The sequence below is a fragment of the Stenella coeruleoalba genome, assembly GCF_951394435.1.
Source record: "Stenella coeruleoalba genome assembly, chromosome: 17".
Lineage (NCBI taxonomy): Eukaryota > Metazoa > Chordata > Mammalia > Artiodactyla > Delphinidae > Stenella > Stenella coeruleoalba.
This window is the reverse complement of record NC_137163.1, coordinates 78,966,039-78,993,005: the sequence shown is the minus strand read 5'-3', so window position 1 is coordinate 78,993,005 and position 26,967 is coordinate 78,966,039. Positions and strand designations below refer to the sequence as shown.

The window sequence follows — 26,967 nt, the reverse complement described above, 5'->3', positions numbered from 1 at the left end:
CCATTTGCATGGAATATCTTTTTCCATCCCCTCACTTTCACTCTGTATGTGTCCCTAGGTCTGAGGTGGGTCTCTTGTAGACAGCATATATATGGTTCTTGTTTTTGTATCCATTCAGCCAATCTATGTCTTTTGATGGGAGCATTTAATCAATTTACATTTAAGGTAACTATCGATATGTATGTTCCTATTACCATCTTCTTCACTGTTATGGGTTTGTTATTGTAGGTCTTTTCTTTCTCTTGTGTTTCCTGCTAGAGAAGTTCCTATAGCATTTGTTGTAAAGCTGGTTTGGTGGTGCTGAATTCTCTTAGCTTTTGCTTATCTGTAAAGGTTTTAATTTCTCCATCTAATCTGAATGAGATCCTTGCTGGGTAGAGTAATCTTGGTTGTAGGTATTTTCCCTTTCATCACTTTAAATATGTCTTGCCCACTCCCTTCTGGCTTGCAGAGTTTCTGCTGAAAGATCAGCTGTTAACCTTATGTGGATTCCCTTGTATGTTATTTGTTGTTTTTCCCTTGCTGCTTTTAATATTTTTTGTTTGTATTTAATTTTTGATAGTTTGATTAATATGTGTCTTGGTGTGTTTCTCCTTGGATTTATCCTGGATGGGATTCTCTGTGCTTCCTGGACTTGACTATTTCCTTTCCCATATTAGGGAAGTTTTCAACTATAATCTCTTCAAATATTTTCTCAGTCCCTTTCTTTTTCTCTTCTTCTTCTGGGAACGCTATAATTCAAATGTTGGTGGGTTTAATGTTGTCCCAGGGGTCTCTTAAGACTGTCCTCAATTCTTTTCATTCTTTTTTCTTTATTCTTCTCTACGGTAGTTATTCCCACTATTTTATCTTCCAGGTCACTTATCCGTTTTTCTGCCTCAGTTATTCTGCTATTGATTCCTTCTAGAGAATTTTTAATTTCATTTATTGTGTTGTTCATCATTGTTTGTTTGCTTTTTTGTTCTTCTAGGTCCTTGTTAAATGTTTTTTGTATTTTCTCCATTCTGTTTCCAAGGTTTTGGATTATCTTCACTATCATTACTCTGAATTCTTTTTCAGGTAGACTGCCTATTTCCTCTTCATTTGTTTGGTCTGGTGGGTGTTTACCTTGCTCTTTCATCTGCTGTATGTTTCTCTGTCTTTTTATTTTGCTGAATTTACTGAGTTTGGGGTTTCCTTTTCACAGGCTGCAGGTCCGTAGTTCCCTTTGTTTTTGGTGTCTGCCTCCAGTGGCTAAGGTTGGTTCAGTGGGTTGTGTAGGCTCCTGGTGGAGGGGATTCATGCCTGTGTTCTGGTGGATGAGGCTGGATCTTGTCTTTCTGGTGGGCAGGACCACATCTGGTGGTGTGTTTTGGGGTGTCTGTGACCTTATTATGATTTTAAGCAGCCTCTCTGCTAATGGGACGGGTTGTGTTCCTGTCTTGTCGGTTGTTTGGCACAGGGTGTCAGCACTGTAGCTTGCTGGTTGTTGAGTGGAACTGGGTCTTAGCATTGGGATGGAGAGCTCTAGGAGAGCTTTCGCCATTTTATTTTGTGGAGCTGGGAGGTCTCTGGTGGACCAATGTCCTGAACTCGACTCTCCCATCTCAGAGGCACAGGCCTGAGACCCGGCCGTAGCACCAAGACCCTGTCAGCCACGTGGCTCAGAAGAAAAGGGAGAAAAAAAAGAAAGAAAGAGAGAGAGAGAGAGAGAGAGAGAGAGAGGAAGGAAGAGAGAGAGAAAGGAAAAAATAAAATAAAAAGAAATAAAGTTATTAAAATAATTTTAATTATTAAAAATTAAAAAGTAATAAAAGAAAGAAAGAAGAGAACAACCAAACCAAAAAACAAATCCACCAATGATAACAAGCGCTAAAAACTATATTAAAAAAAATCAGACAGAACCCTAGGACAAAGGTAAAAGCAAAGCTATACAGACAAAATCACAGAAAGAAGCATACACACAGACACACTCACAAAAAGTGAAAACTGAAAAAAAAAAAAAAATATATATATATAAAAGGAAGAGAGCAGCCAAATCAATAAAGAAATCTACCAATGATAAGAAGCTCTAAATACTAAACTAAGATAAACATAAAACCAGAAACATATTAGATGCAGAAAGCAAACCCCAAGTCTACAGTTGCTCCCAAAGTCCACCTCCTCAGTTTGGGATGATTCGCTGTCTATTCAGGTATTCCACAGATGCAGGTACATCACGTTGACTGTCGAGATTTAATCTGCTGCCCCTGAGGCTTCTGGGAGAGATTTCCCTTTCTCTTCTTTGTTCGCACAGCTCCCGGGGTTCAGCTTTGGATTTGGACCCGCCTCTGCGTGTAGGTCCCCGGAGGGCGTCTGTTCTTCGCTCAGACGGGACGGGGTTAAAATAGCCGCTGATTCGGGGGCTCTGGCCGGGGGGAGGGAGGGGCACGGAGTGCGGGGTGAGCCTGCGGCGGCAGAGGCCGGCGTGACGTTGCCCCAGCCTGAGGCGTGCCGTGCATTCTCCTGTGGAAGTTGTCCCTGGGTCCCGGGACCCTGGCAGTGGCGGGCTGCACAGGCTCCCCGGAAGCGGGTGTGGAGCTTCTTGGTGGCGGCAGCAGCAGCCTTAGCGTCTCATGCCCGTCTCTGGGGTCCGCGCTTTTAGCCGCGGCTCGTGCCCGTCTCTGGAGCTCATTTAGGCAGTGCTCTGAATCCCCTCTCCCTGCGCACCCCAAAACAATGGTCTCTTGCCTCTTCGGCAGGTCCAGGCTTTTCCCTGGACTCCCTCCCGGCTAGCCGTGGTGCACTAACCCCCTGCAGGCTGTGTTCACACCGCCAACCCCAGTCCTCTCCCTGGGATCTGACCGAAGCCTGAGCCTCAGCTCCCAGCCCCGCCCGCCCCGGCGGGTGAGCAGACAAGCCTCTCGGGCTGGTGAGTGCTGGTCGGCACCGATCCTCTGTGCGGGCATCTCTCTGCTTTGCCCTCTGCGCCCCTGTTGCTGCGCTCTCCTCTGCGGCTCCGAAGGTTCCCCCCTCCGCCGCCCGCAGTCTCCACCAGTGAAGGGGCTTCTAGTGTGTGGAAACCTTTCCTCCTTCACGGCACCCTCCCAGAGGTGCAGGTCCCGTCCCTATTCTTTTGTCTCTGTTTTTTCTTTTTTCTTTTGCCCTCCCCAGGTATGTGGGGAGTTTCTTGCCTTTTGGGAGGTCTGAGGTCTGCTGCCAGCATTCAGTAGGTGATCTGTAGGAGTTGTTCCACATGTAGATGTATTTCTGGTGTATCTGTGGGGAGGAAGGTGATCTCCACGTCTTACTCCTCTGTGGTCTTGAAGGTCTCCCTCTGCAAAGTACTTTAAAGAATGAACAATTTTACAGGACTTCCCTGGTGGTCCAGCGGTTAAGATTTGCCTTCCAATGCAGGGGGTGTGGGTTCAATCCCTAGTCAGGGAGCTAAGATCCCACATGCCTCGGGGCCCAAAGCACAAAACACAAAACAGAAGCGGTATTGTAACAAATTCAATAAAGACTTTAAAAATGGTCCACATCAAAAAAATCTTTAAAAAATTGTTTAAAAAAAAAGAATGAACAATTTTAGGTCTGGAAAAGTTTTAGACTTCATTTATTCATTCACTCATTCACTCAACAAACATTTCAAAGCTTAAAAAAGAATGATTATTCCAGGCACTGACATTACATCAATGCAGGAAACAAATAACCAAAATAAATAAATAAATGTGTTGTGCTTGTGGAACTTGCTTTGTGGTTAGGAGAAAGAAAACAAATAATGTATGTAGGAAAGGTGTGAGATTGTAGTAGGTAAGAAGCTAATAAGTATAAGGGGGAAAGATAAAACAGAATGCAGGGGTTGGGAACTTGGGACCCTGGCTGGTAAACATGAAGGGCTTGGATTCTGCTCCGGGTTTACTGTGCTAAGGAAGCACTCCTTCTGTACTGCACCCTCAGTCCCAGTCCTGTGCTTTGATCAGACGAGAGGTTGTCTTGGACAGGATCAGGGCTTGTTATGGACACAAACACAAATGCAAGAGCAGAATCAGAAGCCAAGGAAGCTTATGCCAGAGACCTTCTGCACAAACTTAGTGAGGGTGGGTGGGTGAATGTCAGGTTGGTGGGAAATGGTGAGAACAGGAGATTCAGGGGTGGGTTTGAATTTCACCCTGGGTAAGACAGTTTTCAGTATTTTATTTATCACGTCTCTTCTTAATATCCCAGAAGTAGAAAGGACTACTTGCCAAGAAAAGCTTGAAAGCCACTGCTGTTCTCTACAACTACTGCCTATCTTATATTTAAATATATTGACAACTCAGTGCTAAAAATGGACATTCATGGGAAAAAATGTCTTGTCTAAAATAATTTTTGTCCTTGAAGGAAAAAAGGCTTAGGAGGTTTACTTATTCTGAAGCTACAGAAACCCTGTGGAAATTTAGATTATCTTTTCAACTACCCATGTTAAAAGTGCTGTACTTGTTTTCTACATGAAATCTTATTCTTTGATGCACTTACTTGAGTTTTCAACTATTGCTTTCAACCTTCTCAAATCTGTTATATAAAAACCATAAGTTTATGCAGTTACTTCAGGGAGTTATTTTATTTCCGTCCACATAAGTTTAGCTTGCTTATTTTTCTTTATTTTTTTCTATCTTATTTGGTCAATTAGACAAAGCACTGTTGCCATATTCTTGTCAGTTTACTGTATTCTGTTAATTGTGTAGTATGCACTTTCACACAGAGAGGAATATAATGACCCTTCCCCATCAGGCATATACACAGTCCGTTTTTTGGTACCAGTTTGTGTATGTAGTTTCTCCAGCCATGCAGCATCCAAAGGGGCCCTTGCTTGGTCCCCAGCATAGAACAACTCAGCCAGATAACGGAAATACATCATTATCTACTGTTTGGAGCCCTAAGTTTGCATTTCTACAATGGGCAGCACTGCTACCCATGGGAGGAAATGCCTTCTGAAGGGATCACCAACCTTAATTTTAAGAATTGACATTTTCAAAGTCAACTGCGATTAATTATTGCATGTCACAGAGAAATTCTAAACAGATAAGTTTCTTGGGAGGACAATCTATTTGGTAGAAAAATTCCAGGGGTCTATTTTAATTCTATTTGGTGTCTATTCACATGCTGTTCATAACTTGTATAGTTTCCTAACTAAAGGCTGTGTATTTAATTTTTTGAGATTAAAAAGCACGATATATGATTTTCTCTTTTCAGGGGGGAGCGGAACATAACATTCCAGTTGTCATTTCAAAAATCTCCAAGGAGCAAAGAGGTAAAGTGTTAAGAGGGCTGTCCTGTGAGTCCCTGTCACTGAGGAAAAAGACAATAGTTACAGTCATAAATTCGTATATGGGACTGACCGGCCAGGGTCCCATGACCAGGCAACAGGTGACGGTTCTGACTGCCGAGTCCAAGTCCTTTACCCGCCCGGCGGGCAGGGAGGGAAGACAGTAGAGCAGGTGGCTGTGTGTGAGCCAGAGACTGCATGACTGCACAGTGTCTCATTAACAGGGAAGCGTAGAAACGCTCTGATGCTTGCAAGTCTCATCAGTTACAGGCAACTCCAGTTATATATATTTTTTTTCAGTTTTCATATGCAATTTAACTCAGCCCTTCATATGAAATTTCATCCAGGAAAAACTCTGAGGATGTAAACCAACTGTTACAATGACCGAAATCACTGAGACAGCCTAGTGTTTAAAAAGAAACGGGGAGCTGGTTCCATTGCTGACGGAGTGAATGTCTAGCTCTAAACGTTTTCATAGATGCCTTAATGCTCTCATAAGAACGTGAGAACATTTAGTCCTCCATCCAGAAGTGTGGCCAATTTCTGGCAACTAAGATCTGAAATGATAGAATGAAATGGAACTATCACAGCATGTGTTCCAATTCAGCTCGTGTTTCAATCATAGGAGTTGAATCGTGATTGTTTTTGCATTTCTATTACCTGTGGATCTTTTAAGATGCTACCCATATAAAACATTTCATTTTTTCCCTTTTATCAGTTTTGACTTTATTTAATTAAACACTCTTTCATCTGTGTGAAGGAAGTAGACGATGCCTAATCAATTGTCCTTCTCCATTCACAGCCGAGCTCTCAGGACTGCTCTTCATTGGGGACGCAATTCTGCAGGTATACACCTTACCATTATTTTCCATGTGCAACCAAAACATAAGGTCAATTCACAATATACCACATGAAGCCGTGTCTCTCTTTCCATTGCAGATAAACGGGATTAATGTGAGGAAATGCAGACATGAAGAAGTGGTGAGTTTTCTTTACTTTTTCCTAATATCATAATTTTCCCCATGTGCAAATGAGGATTTAGGGCATTGCTAAAAACTTTTCATTTTATTCATTAGGAAATATGACGCTGGTCCAGTGTGCTGTCAGACTTTTGGATAATCTCTTACTTGGTATTTGGGTGTTTTTTTTGTATATTAGAAACAGATCAGTGAGTATCACTAAGAAAAAAATGTAATTCAAAGAAATACAGCTGTTTGCTATGTTTTCCAGTTTTTCAGTTAATTCCTACTAGTCCGTGCCCACTAAGTGCATCTCTAGGTGAAATATATCGCTAAATCTTTGCAAATGTTTAGAAGCTTATAAACAAAAAAATTTATGTTTGTAAAATTTCATCTAGTAGCTGGGGCAATGGGAAGAGCATGTAAAGACCGTGTGTGTGTGTGTGTGTGTGTGTGTGTGTGTGTGTGTGTGTGTGTGAGAGAGAGAGAGAGAGAGAGAGAGACAGAGAGACAGAGAGACAGAGACGACATTTAGAGACACTTCATCTCAAGGTTCACAGGTTCAGCTCACTAGACAGCTACACAGAAAGATCAGCAGTGTTTACTGTGGTATTTTCTTGGATGTTGGTAATGTGCAGATGTGAAGCCCGGCTTCAGATCCTTTAATTCACTCAGCTTATGTGACCCAGGAATTTGTATGTTAACAACGGGCCCAGCAGTTTCACTGTCAGCGGCCTCTAATCTACACCTTGGGAGAAGCTGGAAGGTTGAGCAGCTTCTGTGGAGCTGAGGGAGGACATAAAAAATGATGCAGAAAAGTGATGCAGGCCGGTGTCAGGCGTTTGGGAAATGTTTTTCACAGCTAATTCAATAACATTCATAGAACCTTCACTGAAGGGGAAAGGAGAGAGGAGAAAAGACGCCTAAAGGTTTGTACTCAAGGGTCAAACAAAATGAAAATACCGTAAACCTTCGGCTTCTCGTGGCTCCAGTTCACTTGGTTTGTGAAGACGTTGCCCTGCTACAATTTGGAGAAAACTCTTCTGATATATTTACATATTTCAGGCCTCAAAGAGGCAACTCCGAGCATCTGAAAAGCCCCAGCTCCACAAGCAGAGCTGTTGGAGAGCGTTCTCTGTGGGACAGGCAAGGTGTGTCCATATTCATCGCTCGGTTTTTCTCTCAAAAATCCTACTTGATTTTTGAAAAATCACCCCGTGGTGAACCTCGCATAAAATATACGTACTTCAGATCTCAGGCTTATGTCAAATAGGTACAGGGAAAAGCAATATTTGAGAACAGAGTTTTAGACAAACGAGAAGCAGCACATCACAGACTACTCAGTTCTGAATATACACAGATTTCAAATACAGCCCTGTAAGCAAAGATATTTTAACTTTAGTCTTTTTTCAAAAGTACAACGTGATTTTAAATTCATTGTCCAGGGAGCAAAAACAAGTGCATTCTCTTCCAAAACCGCACACTGTTCCATGGAGTCCTGTTTGCACTTTGCCCTTCAGAGGCAAGCAGCAAGCTTGCACTTACTGTGATGAGACTTTGATTAAACAGATCCACGCGGCATGAAAGATGAGAATGCGCTAATCACGCCGCTTCCCAATGGTGTTCCTTCTGTTTCAAAGAGGGATTTAAGATTGTATCACAAATTGCACGTGGCCCTTCACAACAAACTTTTACTCTTTTGAGAGGTTTAACCATATCAGCTTCGAAGTGTAGGTAGTGATATTCTTATTTGCTTCCCATCTTTCACTTTGCAGCAGTGATTAGGTGCTTTTGTCTTCACTGCTAATTATCTAAGCAAACAGACTGACTTACACCTCAGTGGGACTGAGATATTAATTAAATGTTTAAGAAGGGACTTACATGGGCAGAAAAGGTCACCGCAGGCTCAGAGGTGCGGATGGTTTTAAGTACCATGCTGATGGGCCGCATTCCTCATTCCCAGTCAGGGCCCCCAGAGGCCCAAATTCAGAAAGCAGCCTCGGAAGGTATGACGATAAGCTGTTTGTGCCTGTGACTTTCTCTTATTCGCCTACACTATTCACTGCCATGGTTAGAAGTCTGCAGCATTCGCAGATGCCGTCAAGGGTGTGTAGCCGTAGCTTCTGTGCTGGAGGTAGCCACAGGCTTGATCTGTGTGGCCGGGGATCCCTGCTCCCCGCTTGGGCACTCAGTGGACTGTTGTTAACGGATTCTTTAGCTAAATAACTAGAATTAGGTCATCACAGCATCTGCATCTGTATGTTTCTCATGTCTGGGTGTGCGATCATCAATTCTGGGCTTCACCCACACCACCCCGGCCATTCTTCTTGCTAGAAGATTGCTAAGGAAGAAAAGCTACCAGTTTCCTGACCAAGAAAGATTAGAGCAGGTGCCAGCTTTGAGATCGAAAAAGAGTTTCATCTGTTTTTTGTTTTTATGGTCTTACTGATAGAAAACATTAGATAATTAGAACTGCAAACAACCATCACCCTGATTCTGAATCTGTGACTTTGAACCAAACTCTAAAATTGTGTAATTTTTACAGGAGCAGAATGAATAGCTTTAACTTACATAAGTTAAGTTACATACTTTAACTTATGTAAGTTAAAATGATATATTCATGCAATGAAAACAAATTTTGATAAAAGGAATAAAAAATGTAGTTTAATAACATTTTAGTTGTTATGATACATGCTTAACTTAATTCAAAATCTCCATTGGAATTTTCTTTTTTAGCTTAGATGAATCAGAAAATAAAATTACAAGAGTTACATTATCTCATCTGAAAATGAGACATTGTTTTATATATTGGAACCATTTCAGAGATTTTATGAGTCATCAAGGAACATATTTAGATGCGATTTGGGAACATAAAGCATTTGAGATCTTGGCAAAATGCTTAAATTGTCATTGAGTAACATAACATGTTTCGCCTAACTGCTAACAATTCTCAATTGGTTTTCAGTTTGGAAATAGGTTTTGGGGTCTAATGGATTAAGATTTTCCTCCAGAATTCTGACTGCAGTGGACTCTTTTTCTTTGAATTAACTACCACAGAGGAAAGCCAGACATGAAATCACTTGGCTTTTAATATTTCCCACCGGTTTGGGAAGGGTGTTAAATATTGTTTATTGTATCTCTGATTTTAAAAAGTAATAAAATATCTAGAACTTGCCTAATTTACATCCTTAGATTCTCATTAACACCCTTAGGAGTTCCTTCTCTGCTGGACCCACAGGTCTGTCCCCTAATTAGGCTATGCATAGAGACAGCACAGGTGACAAGTTCCTTAACTGCATGCTCTTTACTCCTGGCTACTGATTCCCATCACATCCCTATTTGTTGTCTTACACACACTAAAGACCCGCTTCGCAGCGCCCTCGATAATGAGACAAAGCCAGGCCAGATAAACCCTTCCTTAGTGGAGCACGAGCCAGTTCCCACCCAGAGGAATCGGCAGGGAGGACACACAGCAGAAAGCCCAGGTGGACCCTGTTACAGAGAAGAGGAAGTGACCGGCGGGTAGAGACAGGCGTGTGGACGTCACCACACCCCAGCAAAGACGCTTCCCAGTCACTCTCCTGCCCCGCAGATCAGAGTGAGGAGGGGAAGTGTGTGTCATCCAGGTTCTGCAATTCTCACAGAGCTGACATTTTACTTTCAGAATGATCAGACAGAAAGGCAAGGAGAAGAAAGTGTCTGCGGATGGAAATGTGAACACTAAGTTAGAATTTGTGTTACAGGTATTTTCCAGCTGTCTGATGGTCATAAAGGGCCTGCATTTCTCTGACTCTCATTTTTTATCTGAAAGATGAAGCGTTTGAACTCGATCACTCTTGATGTGTTTGGCAGCCCACTCATGAGAAAGTGCCTGGAAACGTGTGCGTTTTTTCTCTTTTTCAATTTTAATAGACTTTATCTTCTAGAAGCCTTCTAGGTTTACAAAATAATTGTGCAGAAAGTTTTCTCCCCATCTTGTCTCACGCAGAGTATCCCCTCTTACTAAGATCACAGGCTGCTGTCGACATTTCTTACAGTTGGTGAACCCCTACTGATGCATCACTTGTTTTTTTAACATCTTTATTGGAGTATAACTGCTCTACAATGGTGTGTTAGTTGCTGCTGTATAACAAAGTGAATCAGCTATACGTATACATATATCCCCATATCCCCTCCCTCTTGCGTCTCCCTCCCACCCTCCCTATCCTACCCCTCTAGGTGGTCACAAAGCTCCGAGCTGATCTCCCTGTGCTATGCGGCTGCTTCCCACTAGCTACCTATTTTATGTTTGGTAGTGTATATATGTCCATGCCACTCTCTCACTTTGTCACAGCTTACCCTTTCCCCTCCCCATGTCCTCAAGTCCATTCTCTATGTCTGTATTCCTGTCCTGTCCCTAGGTTCTTCAGAACCTTTTTTTTTTTTTTAGATTCCATATATGTGTTAGCCTACGGTATTTGTTTTTCTCTTTCTGACTTACTTCACTCTGTATGACAGTCTCTAGGTCCAGCCACCTCATTACAAATAGCTCAATTTCGTTTCTTTTTATGGCTGAGTAATATTCCATTGTATATATGTGCCACATCTTCTTTATCCATTCATCTGTCGATGGACACTTAGGTTGCTTCCATGTCCTGGCTATTGTAAATAGAGCTGCAATGAACATTGTGGTACATGACTCTTTTTGAATTATGGTTTTCTCAGGGTATATGCCCAGTAGTGGGATTGCTGGGTCGTATGGTAATTTTATTTTTAGTTTCCACACCCAGTTTTCCCCATTATTAACATCCCACATTGTTACATTACATTTCTTACAAGGAATAAACCAGTACTGATACATTATTATTAACAAAAGTCTATACTTTATTCAAATTTCTTTAGTTTTTACCTAATACTTCTTTTCCTGTCCCAGGATCACATCTGGATTACACATCACATGTAATTATGTCTCCTTTGGCTCCTCTGGGCCATAATAGTTTCTAGGACTTCTTTTTTGATAACTGTTACACTTTTGAGGGGGACTGGTCAGGTATTTTGCAGGCTGAATCTCGATTTGGAATTTTCCGATTTTTTTTGTGATTAGACTGGGCTTATGTGTGTTGAGAGGAAGATGACAGAGGCACAGTGCTGGTCTTACCATGTCTTATCACGTGTACCTGCCGTCATGACTGCATCACCAGCACCTGGATGAGGAAGAGTCTGCCAGGTTTCTTTTTTTTGCAGTACGTGGGCCTCTCACTGTTGTGGCCTCTCCCGTTGCAGAGCACAGGCTCCGGACGCGCAAGCTCTGGATGGGCCCAGCCGCTCCGCGGCACGTGGGATCTTCCCGGACCGGGGCACGAACCCGTGTCCCCTGCATCGGCAGGCAGACTCTCAACCACTGCGCCACCAGGGAAGCCCGTCTGCCAGGTTTCTTACTCTGTGGTTCTTGTTCCCTTTCCATGCTGTGCTCCTTGGAAGGAGCTCCTGCACTTAGAGGGGAATATGCTCTACCTCCACAGGGGTGGACTCTCTGCATACATTCCCTGGAATTCTGCTACGTAGCAGATTTGTCTGTTTACCTCAATTTTTCAGATTTCTTCAGTCATTTTGACAGATCAGTGTGGATTGTGGATACTTCTTTTATACTCTGGGCTGTAAGCTCTTCCAGTTGGTTTTAGTGTTGCTTTGAAAAGTCCTTGCATTTTTTTTTTTTTTTTTTTTTGGAGCACTTTCTCAGTTTCTGGTGCTAAAAGGTGTTTCAGGCTCATCTCGTACATTTCCTGCCAGTCCAAGAATCAGCAATTCCTCCCAGAGGCCCTGCTTCGCTTTGTTAGAGAATCTTTGAGAAACTACATTCTGGGAGCTGGTGTGCTCATTGCTTGTGGAGTAGCTGTGTCTTCCAGGCCCCTCAGCTCACAGAACAGGAGGTGTGTGTGTGTGTGTGTGTGTGTGTGTACTGAATTGCTCACATACCTACTCTGTACCTACATTAAGCTAAACGTGAGTTTACGTGGCTGCCGCTGAGGGAACCCGTCATCACACAGACCGTCCTAGCCTCCTCCCCTGGCTTATGTGTAGCCTCCCACCAACAGATGCTGCGCCATCTGCCATCTGCTTGTTTAACTGTTCTAATCCAGTACATACGTACAGCAGGATCAGGACAGTTAATCCACTCCCTAGTGGGAAGACTTGACTAGGTAGAGGATTGACGTACTGTTCTTTTTTGCCTTTAGTCTTGCAGATTTCATTAACTTCCAGATTTACTTAAGTCAGTTCCACTTTCCTAAGCCCTTCAGTGAGGTTGTTTCAGGTGTTTGTAATACATTCAGACTCTCTTGTCATATCCTGCGTTCAATTGTGATATCCCTTAACCTCCAAAATGATTTTTTTTAAAGATTTGCACACATTAAGGCTCACTCACCTTTTAGCTGCAAATTCTACAGGTTTCGACAAGTGGATAATACCATGTATCCACCATTATGGTGTCCTACAGAAGAGTTTCACTGCCCTAAGAAAATCCTCTTCAGCTATTTCCTCCCCACATCATGGTCCTCTAGAAATGACCATTTCACTGTCTGTATAGTTTTGCCTTTATCAGAATGTCATGTAATTGAAATCATAGAGAACGTAGCCTTTTCAGAATGGCTTCTTTCACTTAGCAACGTGCATTTAAGAATGATTCATGTCTTTTAGCTCTTGATAATTTATTTCTTTTTGAGCACTGAATAATATTTCATGGTCCAGACAATGGAATATTAAGCAACTTCACTACAGTTTTTTAAAAAATCTATTTACCTATTGAAGGACATTGTGCTTACTTCCAGTTCGTGGTGATTATGAATAAAGCTGTTATAAATATTTGCAGGCAGGTTTTTGCATGAACATAAGTTTTAAATAAATTGAGTATAACTTAGGAGGTGTATTGCTGAATTATATGGTAAGATCATAGTTAGTTTACAAGAAGCTGCCAACCTGTCTCCCAAAACGGCAGTACCATTTTGCACATCCACTAGCGATAAAGGAGAGTTCCCATTGCTCTGCATCCTTACCAGCAATTGGTACTTTCAGTTTTGTGGATTTGAACCATCTGTACAGTGGTATCTCATTGCTATTTTAATTTACAATTCCTTAATGACAGATGACGTTGGGCATATGTTCATATGCTTATTTTCCCTCTTTGTATTTTCTTTGGTGATGTCTATTCACATACCTTGCCCATTTTTAAATTCAGTTGTTTGTTTTCATATTGTTGAACTTAACAAAGTTCTTTATATATATATTGGAGATAGCTCCTTGTTTGTATTGGTTACCACATCAAATATATGTTTTAAAAATATTTTCTCCCTCTCTGTGGATGGGTTGCCTTTTAATTTTCTTTAAAAGTATACTTTGCAGAACAGAACTTTTTTTTTCTCTTTATTAATTTTATTTATTTATTTATTTTGACTGTGTTGGGTCTTCTTTGCTGTGTGTGGGCTTTCTCTAGCTGCGGTGAGCGGGGGCTACTCTTCGTTGCGGTGCACGGGCCTCTCATTGAGGTGGCTTCTCTTGTTGTGGAGCACAGGCTCCAATAGTTGCAGCACACGGGCTCATTAGTTGTGGCACATGGACCTAGTTTCTCCACGGCATGTGGAATCTTCCCGGACCAGGGCTTGAACCCATGTCCCCTGCACTGGCAGGCAGATTCTTAACCACTGCGCTACCAGGGAAGCCCAGAACAGAACTTTTTAATTGTAATAAAGTCCAACGCATGAATTATTTCATGGCCATAAAGATGGCTTTATTTCCTTAAGTCAATGTAACTTTATTTTTTCATTATTGTCATATTGCAGTAGCCTGGACTTCCAGCATAACTTGAATATTCATTGTGAGAAAATATGTCCTTTCCTTGTTCCTGGTCTCAGTGGGAACGGGTCTGGTTTCTCATCATTAAGTGTGATATTAGCCGTGGGTGTTTTGTAGACGTTCTTTATCAAGTTGAAGAAGTTCCCCTATATTCCTACTTTGCAGGCAGTTTTAATCACGGATGTATGTTGAGTTCTTTCAAGTGCTTTTTCTGCATCATTTGATATGACCATACTCGTTTTGTTCTTTAAACATTTGATGCATAGATTACATTGATTGAATTTACAATATTGAATCATCCTTGCTTACCTGGAATAAGCCCACCTGGTTGTGATGTATAATCCCTTTTATACATTCCTGGGTTTGATGTGCTGGTAACTTGTTGAAGGTCGTTGCATAAATTCTGATAAGATATATTGGTCTTAATTTTGTTTTTCTGTAATGTTTTTAAAATCGTTTTTGGTATTAGGATAATGGTGGCATCAAAGAATGACTTAGAAAGTGTTGCCTCTGCCTCTATATTCTAGACAAGACTGTGGAGGATTGGTTCCGTTCCTTCATTAAATATGTGACAGAACACACCAGGAAAACTTTCTAGTTTAGGTGGTTTTTTGGTTCAATTTATTTAATACATATAGGCCATTTCAGAATATCGATTTCTCCTTGTGTGAGTTTTAGTAGTTGTGTCTTTCAAAGAATTGATCCATGTCACCGAGGTTATCAAAGCTGTGGGCATAGAGTTGTTTGTAGTATTCTACTATGAGCCTTTTCTTAATGTCCATGGGATCAATAGTGATGACCCCTCTTTCATTTCCAATATTGGTAATTTGTATCTTCTCTATTTCTTGATTAATCTGGTTAGAGGTTTATCAATTTTTATTTATCACTTCAAACGGCAGGTGTTCAGTGTCATTGACCTTTCTCTGTTGTTTTTGTTTTCCATTTCACTAATTTCCTGTGTGACTTTATTATTTGTTTTCTTCTTTGTGCTTTGGGCTCTGACTGCTCCACTTTTTCTATTTCCTATAGTAGAAGCTTAGATCATTGACTTTAATCATCTTTTTGAATATATGCATTTAATGGCATAAATTTTTCTCTAAGCACAGCTTCCCACAAATTTTGAAGAGTTCTATTTCATTTTTATTTAGTTCAAAGTATTTTTAAATTTCTCTCCAAACTTCTTCTTTGACTCCTGTGTTATGTAGAAAGGTATTCTCCAAATATGTGGGGGACTTTCAAGCTATCTTTCTGGTACTGACTGCTAGTTTAAATTCCTTGTTGTCTGGGGGCATAATTTGTATGATTTGTATTCTTTTTGATTTGTTAAGTTTTGTGTCTGGCCTAGAATCTGGTCTATCTTTGTGAATTTTCCATATAAGCGTGGAGGAATATGCATTTTGCTGTTTTTGGACAGAGTGTTCTGCAAAAGATCGGAGTCCCTCCTTATCTGCGGTTTCACTTTACTTGGCATCAGTGACCCAAGGTCAACCACAGTCCAAAAATATTAACTAAAAGATTCCAGAAATAAGCAATTCCTAGGTTTTCAACCACGCGTCATTCTGAGGACGGTGATGAAATCTCACTATGTCAGCTCCGTCCTCATAGGACGGGAACCATCCCTCCATCCGTGTTCCACTTCAGTCACTCCGCAGTCGCGGGGGCAGCAGGCCGACTCCCGGGGTCACAGTGCTTGTGGTCAGGCGACCTTTCTCCTACGTAATAATGGCCCAAAGGGCACGAAGAATGATGCTGGCAGTTCGGATACGCCAAAGAGAAGCTGTGAAGTGCTTCCTTTAGGTGAAAAGGTGAAAGTTCTCAACCTCATAGAGGGCGGTAAGGACTCTCCCACTCGTGAACCTGTGAAGAGGGAAAAGGAAACGTGTGCTCCCTGTGCTGCTGCGTCTGGAGCTGCACACGTTACAGTCAGTGTGTGATGAGTGCCTAGTTAGGATGGAAAAGGCTTTGCATTTGCACAGGAAGATATTCTGAAAGACAGAAGCCACGGTCGCCTAACTTTTATGGCAGGATATTGTTCTAGTTGTTCTATTTTATTATTAGTTACCGTTGACAGTCGCTTACTGTGCCTCCTTTATAAATTCAGCTTTATCACAGGTACGTATGTACAGGAAAAGACATCGTATATGCAGGGTTCGGTACCACCCAGGGTGTCGAGCACACCCTGGGGGGCTTGGAACGTGTCCCCTGGGGATAAGGGAGGGCTGCTGTGAGCCAGTTTGAAGGATAGCGCTGTTTACTTCAACTGTGTCCTCACCGAATCGCTGCCCGTCTGGACTCACAATTCTTGAAAGAGTGCTGTTGAGGTCCACAGCTCCAGTAGTGGAGATGTCCGTTTCTCCTTTCGGTTCTATCAGTTTTGGCCTCACATGTTTTGATATTTTGTTGTTAGGTGTTTAGCATGACTACATATCATTGGAGATTCTACCATTTTATTACTATTTATTTCCTCACGTTAACCTGGATAATTTTTCTTGTTCTCAAGTCTGCTTTGTGTGTAGTTGATATGTCTTCTCCAGCTATGTCGGTCAGCGTTAGCAAAATACATTTTTCTATATGCCTTTACCTTAAACCTATCAGTCTTCATATTAAAATGTTGTGTGTTTTTTGTAGAACCTAGAGTTGGGTCTTTTATATCCCATTGACAATTTCTGTTTTATAATTGATATATTTAGACCATTCAAATATAAAGTAATTACTGATAAACCGAATTAATAGCCACCATGTTTAAAACACTTTTCTATTTGCTGCATATCTGCTCTTTGTTTCTCCCATCACCACCCTAATTCTTTTTTGACTTCCTTGGTTTAAATTAAGCTTTTTATGTAAAAGAGTCCATTATATCTCTTATCTTATTGTATCAATTATACTTTAAAAAACAATAAGTGTTTGACTTAGAGTTTCCAATATACATTTTGAATGAATCCACATGCACTTTCAAAGAGCCCTGTACTGCTTCTTGCATAACTCAGGTACCTAATCACAGAATATTCCTGATTTATCTTTCTCATATATTATGGACATTGTTGTCATTCATAGCACTTACCTGTGTTCTTCAATAAAACCATACATTGTTACTATTATTATTTTAAACTAAAACTTGTTTCCAATCAAGCAAGAATAAGAAAAATAAAATATTTTACTTTCATTTATTCCTTCAGCTCTTGCTTTCCTTATGTTGATCTGAGTGTTGACATATTTTCCTAAACCCTAAAGAAATTCTTATAACACTTCTTGCAGTACAGGGCTTCTGGTAAGGCACCCTCTGTAGCTGTGTTTCTGATACATTTTTTATTTCTCCACTTTAGAAGAAGAATTTCACAGGATATAGAATTCTGAGTGTATGCTTTTCTATTTCAACACGTTGAATATTGCACTTCACTCTCTTCTTGATTTCAAGATTTCTGATGAGAAGTCAGCTGCAATCCTAATCCATGTTCCACTATAGGTAAATTTCCCCCCAACTCAATGGCTTATTTCAGAATTTTTTCTTTGTCTTTGATTTTCTGCAGTTTGAGTTTCTGTAGTAAGTACCCAAGAGAAATAGCATATAGCCACACAAAAACCTGTACACAAATGTTCAGGGCAGCACAATTCATAGTAGCCAAAAAGCAGAAACAACACGTTAACTGATCATGGATGAACAAAATGTGGTATATCCACGTAATGGAATGTTATTTGATAATAAAAGAATAACTAGTGATACAGGGTAAAACATGGATGAACCCTGGAAAACACGCTAAGTAAAAGAAGCTGTTCACAAAAGACCACATAGTGAGTGATTTCGTTTGCATGAAATATCCAGGTAGGCAGATCCATAGAGACAGAAAGTACATTAGTGGTTGCCTAGGGCTGGGGCAAGGGGGTCATGGGACGTGAGTGTTGATGGGTTCAGGGTCTCTTTCAGGTTGGCAGAAAATGTTCTAAAATAAGATCGTGGTGACGGTTACATAGCTCTCTATATATACTAAAAGCCACTGAGCTGTCTATTTTAAATTGGTGAAATTCATGATGTGTGAATAATTTATCAATAAAAATGTCAGATTAAAAAATACATTTTTAAAAAAAAATACATTTTTCAGAAGTCATTGAGTATGGTTTAAATGTGGTTTTAACATTTTACTTCATGTCATTTCATTTCATTTAACTTTTTGTGGTAAAATAAAAGGCAAATAAAGAAAACCACATACAACAAATGTATAGCTTAGTGAAAATTTTTGAGGCAAATAACCTTTTAATCATTTCTATGCCAAGAGGTAGAATTTCGTCCACCTCCCAGAAGGCCACTGTGTACTTTAATCATAGCCTTCCAGATGAAACCACTAGCCTAAATTTCATACTCATCAGTTACTCGAATGATTTTTATTATATCTCCACACAGTATTGTTTCATTTTGCCTGTTTCTAAAACACTTGCTACATAGTTTAGTTTCTTAATCTCCAGACTTCCTCTGGAATCTCATCTGGAATTTTGAATTTTACTGTTCATGGATAATGGGATACTTTATACAAGGAATGTTAAATGCCATCTCTTTACCTTATGTCCTAGAAATATAGCACAACTCTAGTCCTAATTATATCACATGATAATTAAGCTTTTTGTTCTTATTTAAGTGTAGACTCACATGCAGTTGTGAGAAATGATGCAGCGAGATCCTCCGTGCACTTTACCCAGCTTCCCCCCAAGAATAACATCTCACACAACAGAGCAACATCACAACAGGATACTGACACTGATACAGTCAAGACAAAGCACCTCGATGACCAAAAGGACCCTCCTTTTACCCTCTACGGCCACACCTACTTCCCTCCTGCCCTCACCTGCTGCTGAACACCTGGCAACCACTAATCTGTTCTCCATTTCTATAATTTTGTGATTTCAAGAATGTTACATAGTGGGATCATAAAGCCTAACCTTTTGGAAGTTGTTTTTTTCACTTAGATTTCTCTGGAGATTCATTCAGGGCGTGAAGACTTAGGTTCACATAAAACCCACACATAGATGTTTACAGGGCTGTATTCGTAAGAGCCCCAAACAGGAAACATCTCAGATACTTTTTAATGGTTAAATACACTGTGGTATATCCATACCATAGACTACTACTCAGAAAATAACGAGTGAACCGTTGATGCAGCATGAACGATTATAGGCCTTTAACATCTATTCAGAATTCCTAGTAGTGCTCGCTTCAGTGTAGAATCATGAGCATGCAGACGTTTCTCAGTCCTAGTTAGTGAACATCAATGTACAACTTTTCTTCAGTTTTACTGAATTTAGAAAAACAACTGAATATTTAGCACAAGCAGGTTTTATGAACTCAAACCAAAAAAATGTAAGAAAAATGCTGCAAGTAAATTCTTCTGTTAACTTATTGAGTATTCGTTGGCAATACTGATTTTTGGAATTGGGCCAGCATGATTGTTTAATTGTTTACAGAGATTTAAAAGATAAACCTTAGGTAAGTGGCTCATTCTAAACAAATGTTTCTATTACTTGTTTTACAATTATTCAGCATTCTGAAAATAGGTAGTGATAATAATGTGAGAAATTACAATGAAAATAAGTTGAGAAGTTTTTCTGTGTAAGATAGATAGATAGACAGATAGATCCAGGGTATGTGTGTATATATTTAAATAATCTCTATTTATGCTACAAGTTTATTTCCCAATATAATGTTACTTTATCTGTAGTATAAGTAGTATAAGTCTCCTTGCTGAGTTTGAACCTAAGCCTGGCAAATATAATGAGATTTATTAAATTTTTTGATATTTACTTTTTTAAAATGTTTACTGGGAGGAACAGAAAACAAAATTTCAGACAATCATTGTTTTGTTCATTAGAGAATCTTTTGGAGATATTGTAGTGATAGGATAAATCATATATGTGATTGAATTGTATATTTGTGGGCTTTTATTTTTCTTGGGTGTGTATTACTATTTCCTTCTTTTTCAAGGTTAACTGGAGTCTATTTGTAAATAGATTCCTTAACATGAGAAGATATTTATAATATATAACAATATTTAGTTGAGTTTTTAAAAGTAACTTGCATAAGAATATACACATCTTGTCTAAATTACAGTTTAAAATAAAAATATTGAATCTAAAGGCTTAAAAGAGGTTAACTCAAGTGATCATAATTTGGATATGGTATCACAGATGGTATTTATATTCTACTTGTGAACTTTTATAATTTCTAGATTTTCAACAAAAAATGTATAGAAATAATTTTAAGAATTATTTATTTTATAATGACAAGTTACTTAGTCATTTAATAACAGTATGACCCAAGCAGTGCATCAGGCAATGTCATTACCTCAATTATATAGAAGTCATTACTATTTCACTTCTATCTGTGGGGAAAGTAAGGCCAAAAAACATGGGAGAAATTGGTCCGAATTTGAGTAAAAATTGAGTTTTGGTAGAATTAAGTCAAATCCAGTTCTGACTCCAAAGTTTACGGCCAATGGGCTACAAATATTATTGTCCATATACCTTAATAAATACATGTTTTGAAAAAACATGATTACCCTAAATTAGAAACAAAACAAAATAAGCATATTTGTTAACAGAAGATTCTCTTCAGAGTGATTTCAATACAAAGCTGCCATAGCTTGGAGAGGCGTTAGAAAATACTTCCCCTTAATTATCAATATTTCCATCACAGATACCTCACATTAACACTTCAAAAAAAGGATTTAAAATGAAGTTCAAACTGAAGTTAACTTCAGTTACAATTTAGGTGGAGACGGGATTTTAAGGCCCTAGACATTCTCGTTTTTCCAGTGATATGTCTCTCCCATGCCCACTACGATTTTGAGGTCTAAGGTGTTCCATTGTGAATGTCAGAGACCTATTTACTCATCTCATGAAGGGAAGTATACAAATGGAAGGGATAAACATTTTATATTGAAGAGATAGAGATACAGATAATTACTTTGAATGATGGAAGAACACTTCCTTTGTCATTCAAGGTAATTAAGTACAGATGTGAATTTTTAAAAATTAAATTATATACAAATGATTATTAGTTTGTACATTTATGTACAGAAATTTACACCAGTTAGTACTCTTCTCTTAATTCCAGCTTGGTCCTTCCATGTGGACTGAATGCACATTTCATACTTAATACAGCAACAAAAGTCTGAGTTAACCAAAACCCAGATGAGGGGAAGGAACCCTGCCTTTTGCTCTCTTCATCTCTGTAGATGACACAACTTAGTAATTAGTCTAAAAGGCAAGACACACAGCTTTGATTCTTTTCTTTCCTTTCACACTCCTCAGCCTGTGGACTCTTCCTCTCAAGTAAATCACAGCTATGTTCACCTCTCTCCTGGGTAACCACCTCCTCATGTGTGATGCCGTCATGTTGTCTGGACTTCCATAGTGGTCTCCTAACTGCCCTCACTACTCCTCTGTGTGCCCACCCTCACCATGAACAACCTGCCGGTGGTTCCCCAGCATGCAGGGAAGGCGTGCAAGCCCTTCATCTGGGCTTACGTGAGCTACAGGCTCACCTCTCCAAAACTCATCCGGTACCCCGGTCCCTTTATCGCTCCAGGTGTCAGCCCCACCCCACCCATACTTCCACTGGGCCCTCCCACCCCAGGCTCACAGGCACCTTAGCACCTTTGCCCTGGTCGTGTCTCTGATCGCCCCATGGTTGGGGCATCCTCCTCATTCAGACCTCAGACTAAAGTTCTGGTCAGAGGCCTACCCTGAGAAGTCACTCACCTATTTGACCCTCTCCACTTGCCATCTGGGGCTGTCCAGCATCACACCAACGTTCCTAGAGGGGGATTTTCCAAGAAAATTGGGAACTAGAGCCCTGCCTTCAATAACAAAAGCACAATGGAAGGAATACATATTCCCTCACTCAGTTCCATGGAGAGTAGAATATAAACCAGTAGACTAATTTTGGCCAAATTGGTGTTCTCACTAAGGAATTTTAATCCCAAGAGCATGCAAGAGAGGTAAAGGTTAGTATGAGATTCTGTTCTGTGACTGAACCATGGTCAAGACTTCAGTGCAATATGTGAATCTCCTCATGTCACCCCTGGTACAAACAGCTTAAACAGTCCATCACCTTAAAATCACATGTTTTGTGTGAAGGGAACTTTGCTCCTTCCTACCTGAGCATGTTTCTCTACCCATCGCTTCAACTTTGTGAGCCGATACCTTCCAACATGCTCATTTCCTGTATGTTTAAAAAATTGCCGTCTATCATGCGCAACAAACCAAACTGAATAGAAAACAACAAGATATCACCATAAACCTATTAGAATAACACGACCCAAAAAATCAACAGCACAAAATGCCGGTGAGGATGTGGAACAACAGGAATATTCACTCATTGCTGCTGGGGATGCAGAACGGTGCAGCCACCCTGAAACACTGCTCGATGGTTTGTTACAAAACAAAGCATTCTCATACAACCAAGCATGCACATTCACACGCGTTTACCCAAGAAAAATGAAAACATATGTTCACACAAAAATATGTACAGGAAGTTTTAGTGAAGCTTTTATTCTTCATCACCAAAAACCAGAGCCAGTCAACAAGTCCTTCAACATATGAATGGATAAACAAACTGTCCTCCTACCACAAGTGGAATACTCTTCAGTAAGAAAAAGGAATGATTGTCTCAACCAATGCATAAAAAACAATTGACAAAATTCAACACCTTTTCCTGATAAAAATAACAAACTGGGAATAGAAGTAAACTACCTCAACATAATAAATGCTTTATATGAAAAGCCCAGTGTTAACATCATACTCAGTAGAAAAAGACAAAAAGGCTTTTTCTCTAAGATCAAGATAAGAAAAGGATGCCTACTTTTACCACTTCTACTCAACATAGCACTAAAAGTTTTAGCCATGCAATTAGGCAAGAAAAAGAAAGAAAAGACATTCAAATTAGAAAATAAGAAAAAAGATTATATCTGCTCACAAATGACGTGATTTTATTTTTAAATTATTTTTGGAGAGTTTAAATTTTATTAAAAGGAAAAAGATAATAAACAAACCATCAGGTAAAATATAGAATTACACTGTGCTGTGAAACCACTCTTTAGGTAAGCAATTGTTGAGGATTCTTCTACTTCTGAGATTTAGTTGGAAACTTAGGAGTAGAGGGATTGGTAGAGACGCTTTTCTTCCGGGCTCCAGCAATACTTTGTCAACTGTGAGTCTTAGTGGCTCTGGATTATCTGCTTAATACAGATGACATAATTTTATATGTAGAAAATGCTAAAGAATTCATTTAAAACTATCGGAACTCATAAAAAATCTCATAAAAGTTATTGGATGCAAAATCGACTCACAAAACTCAGTTGCATTTTTATACACTAAAATGAACAATCTAAAAAGGAAATTAAGAAAATAATTCCATGTATAATAACATCAAAAAGAATAAAATATTTAGGAAAAAAGGGAATCAAGGAGTCAAAAGACTTGTATACTGAAGACTACAAAATGTTGCTGAAAGAAATAAAGAAGAAAGAAATGGAAAGACATCCCATATTCATGAATTGGAAGATGTAATTTTGTTAATATGTCAACACAACTCAAATCAGTCTACAGATTCAATACAGTCTCTAACAAAATCCCAATGACTTTTTTTTTTTTTTTGGCAGAAATAGAGAAATCCATCAAAGGACCACAAAGATCAAACCATAAAGGGCAATAGCCAAAACAAAATTGTAGGTCTCAGACTTTCAAAACTTATTATAAATCTGCAGTAACAAAATTATGTGGTACTGGCATAAAAGCAGATATAAACTGATGGAATAGAACAGAGAGCCCAGACATAAACCCTCATATGTATGGTCAAATGATTTTGACACAGTTGCCAAGACCATTCAGTGGGAAAAGGACAGTCTTTTCAACAAATGCTGTTGGACCCTTCCCTTTCATGGTATAAAATATTAACTCAAAGTAGACCAAAGATCTCAATGTAAGACCTAAAACTATAAAACTCTTAGAAGAAAACAGTGGAGAAGCTTCAAGGCATTGGATTTGGTAGTGATTTGTTGACTATGACACCAAAAGCACAAGCAACAAAAGGAAAGATAGAGACATAGGATGGAATACTATTTTGTCATAGGGAGAAAGCTAACCCTAATGGGGCACCTGAATGAACCTTGAGGACATTATGCAAGTGACGGAGGCCAGACACGAAAGGTTAAACTCTGTAGGATTCCACTTATATGAGGTCTCTAGTGAAGTCAAACTCACAGAAACAGAAAGTAGGATGGTGTTTGCCAGGGGAGGGGCGGGGGAGAGGCAATGGGGAGTTTTTTAGAGAAGACAGAGTTTCACTTTTGCAAGAAGAAAATTTTCTGGAGATCAAAACAATGCGAGCATATGCTTAACACTACTGAACTGTACACTTAAAGGTGGTTAAAATGATAAACTTTAGGGTATGTGTATTTTATCATAATTAAAAATGTAGGGCTTCCCTGGTGGCGCAGTGGTTGAGAGTCCGCCTGCCGATGCGGGGGACACGGGTTCCTGCCCCGGTCCGGGAGGATCCCACATGCCGCAGAGCGGCTGGGCCCGTGAGCCATGGCCGCTGAGCCTGCGCGTCCGGAGCCTGTACTCCGCAACGGGAGAGGCCACAACAGTGAGAGGCCCACGTACCGCAAAAACAAAAATAAATAAAAGTAAAAGAATGAAGAGGTCACATAAAAATTCACACTTGTGGCTTTTGCTGAAAAAGTTAGATGCTCTGGCGGCTCTAGGCCTACACATCTTCCCTGTTTTCCACAGTCTCCATCCTTCCTTGCCCGTCCGTTTGCCTGTTCCTTAAATTCGATGGTTATTATCAGCCATTTCATTCTTCTCACCACTGAAGCGGCTTTCTAATCACCAGTCTGCTGTTTTCTGTTTTGTCTTGCTTTTAAGACTTCTGGGATAATGCCCTTCTCTTTCTCCAAAATGTAAATCGTATCTATTCAGAGTATACAGTTGACCCTCGAATGAGGCAGGCAGTTGGGGGCACCTACCTCTCCACCGCCCAGCCCACCTGACCCCCAGCCCCGTGTAGTTGAAATCTGTATTCTGCTCTCTCGGCCTCAGAAACAAAGGAATTGATCAATGACTCGCCCAAGGGCAGGAAGCTGAAACAGTCTGGACAGAATCAGGACTCCAACCCTAGTTCTTTTGTTTCCACATATTGGGATCTCTAGTCAAACACAAACTTTTCCCCACACTTAGTGAATTCAAAGATTGTGAAATGAAAATACAGGTACTATATTTATTGGAAAAAATTTGCGTATGTGTGGACTCGTGCAGTTCAAGCAGGTATTGTTCAAGGGTCACCTGTATTTTCAAATCTCGCCTTCTTCCTCTTTCTCTGAGTTTCGTCATGTGTTTGTGTGGCTGAAGCTTTGGGGGTTCACCCTGTGTCAAACAGCCATGTTATTTAAACGTTGGGAGTCCTCCTTCCTTGTCCTGTGGCTCTGAATGTATTTCTGGTCAGATACCTCTGTTTCACGGATCTTCCAGATATTTATTGAATAAATCTATTAATAGAGTATTTCTATTATAGAAATACATAGAAGTTTTATCATAAAGTGTTTATATGAAATTCTTAATGTTTCAATTAATCGAATTATTTTTTCTACTGTTAGCTAACATTTATTAAGTAAATACAAGGTTCCCAGCTCTTCTCTAAGCATTTCACTGAAACTAAAACACTTAATCTTCATAAACTTGTTAGGTAGAAATGACTATTACTATCGTTTCACGGAGGAGAAAGACGTGTCGTAGAGAAATTAAATCAATTGCCCGGGGTTTTACAGCTGGTAGATTATGGCAACAGAATTCAAACGAATGGAACCGACCTCCAGGGTTCAAATTTTAACAAGTGCATGCCATTTAGAGTAAATAGTTCGGGAGTGATTCTCTTATAGTAATCTTTCTTCTGAAGATGATATAAAAATTAAAGTTCTTGGCTGGCTGTTTTTCTTTTCCTTCTGGAATGTGACAGTTTGGGTGCCGAGGGACTCTCCTCATTACTCAGGGCTCTGATCTGAATGTGAATCTCATCTGATGCTCCACATCTGCTGCGTGTGTCCTGGGCTTTCACCCCTGCAGCCTCTGGAATGGTTTTCTCGGTGCCTCTCCTCCGCCTGTGTCCCCCGGGGGAACATTCTTGGCTGTTGGCTTTATCCCATCCAGCTCTCCTCCATCTTCCCAATGTCCCTGATGGTTCACTTACCCTCATCTGCAGAGGCGTGGGATTTGTACACCCTGCTTCTTTGTGACTCACTGCAGGGCCCCTCCCCCTGCTTCCCCAGCAGCCCGACCCTGAGCGCAGCCCCGCTGTGGCTCCTGCGCCCGCAGCATCTCCGCCGCCGTGGTCCTCCGTGGCAGGGTGGCCGTGGAGTTCTGCTGCTGCTGGTCTCCCTACTGCCTCGTTCCTCTGCTGAAAATTTCCCCAAGTCCCTAATTAAATCCCCGTGTCCGAAATACCTAGTTTCTATTGACCAGATCTTGACAATTAAGATATTTATATTTCAGGGTTTCCTGGACTCTTAATAAATGTGGCTCTATTTTTCTTTGGAGAAGTTCAGTAAATGTTTGTTGATTAGGATAATAAATTGCATGAGGAAAAGTTATAAAAATAGATGGATTCCTAACAATGGAGGCTATAAAATAGTAAGATCTTAATCTAACTGAGGAAAGAACACATGTCAAACATCTGGAAATAGAACATTACACCTTGTTTTAACTCACCAGACTCAACTTCCCAAACCCTTGCATCGAACATTCTTAAAGTCACTCACTCTGCACCACCCCCCTGCAGCCTGCCTTCACCCCACCCACATTTATACTCACTCTGACTATGGAGTCCAAGTTAGTTTGGCAAATATTATCATATTTTCCTTCCTTGAGGTC

General features: G+C 40.2%; 1 protein-coding gene across 8 annotated transcripts in view; it reads left to right on the top strand.

The window, feature by feature from the left end:
- Positions 1–26,967, top strand: part of SNTG1 (syntrophin gamma 1) — a 462,794-nt gene that overhangs the window by 300,872 nt on the left and 134,955 nt on the right. For all 8 annotated transcript variants that reach the window (XM_079902226.1, XM_079902222.1, XM_079902224.1 and 5 more), the window contains 3 exons: positions 5,194–5,251; positions 6,069–6,112; positions 6,206–6,247. In XM_079902226.1, the coding sequence (XP_079758352.1) occupies positions 5,194–5,251; positions 6,069–6,112; positions 6,206–6,247 (144 nt within the window). The remainder of the gene's footprint in view (positions 1–5,193; positions 5,252–6,068; positions 6,113–6,205; positions 6,248–26,967) is intronic.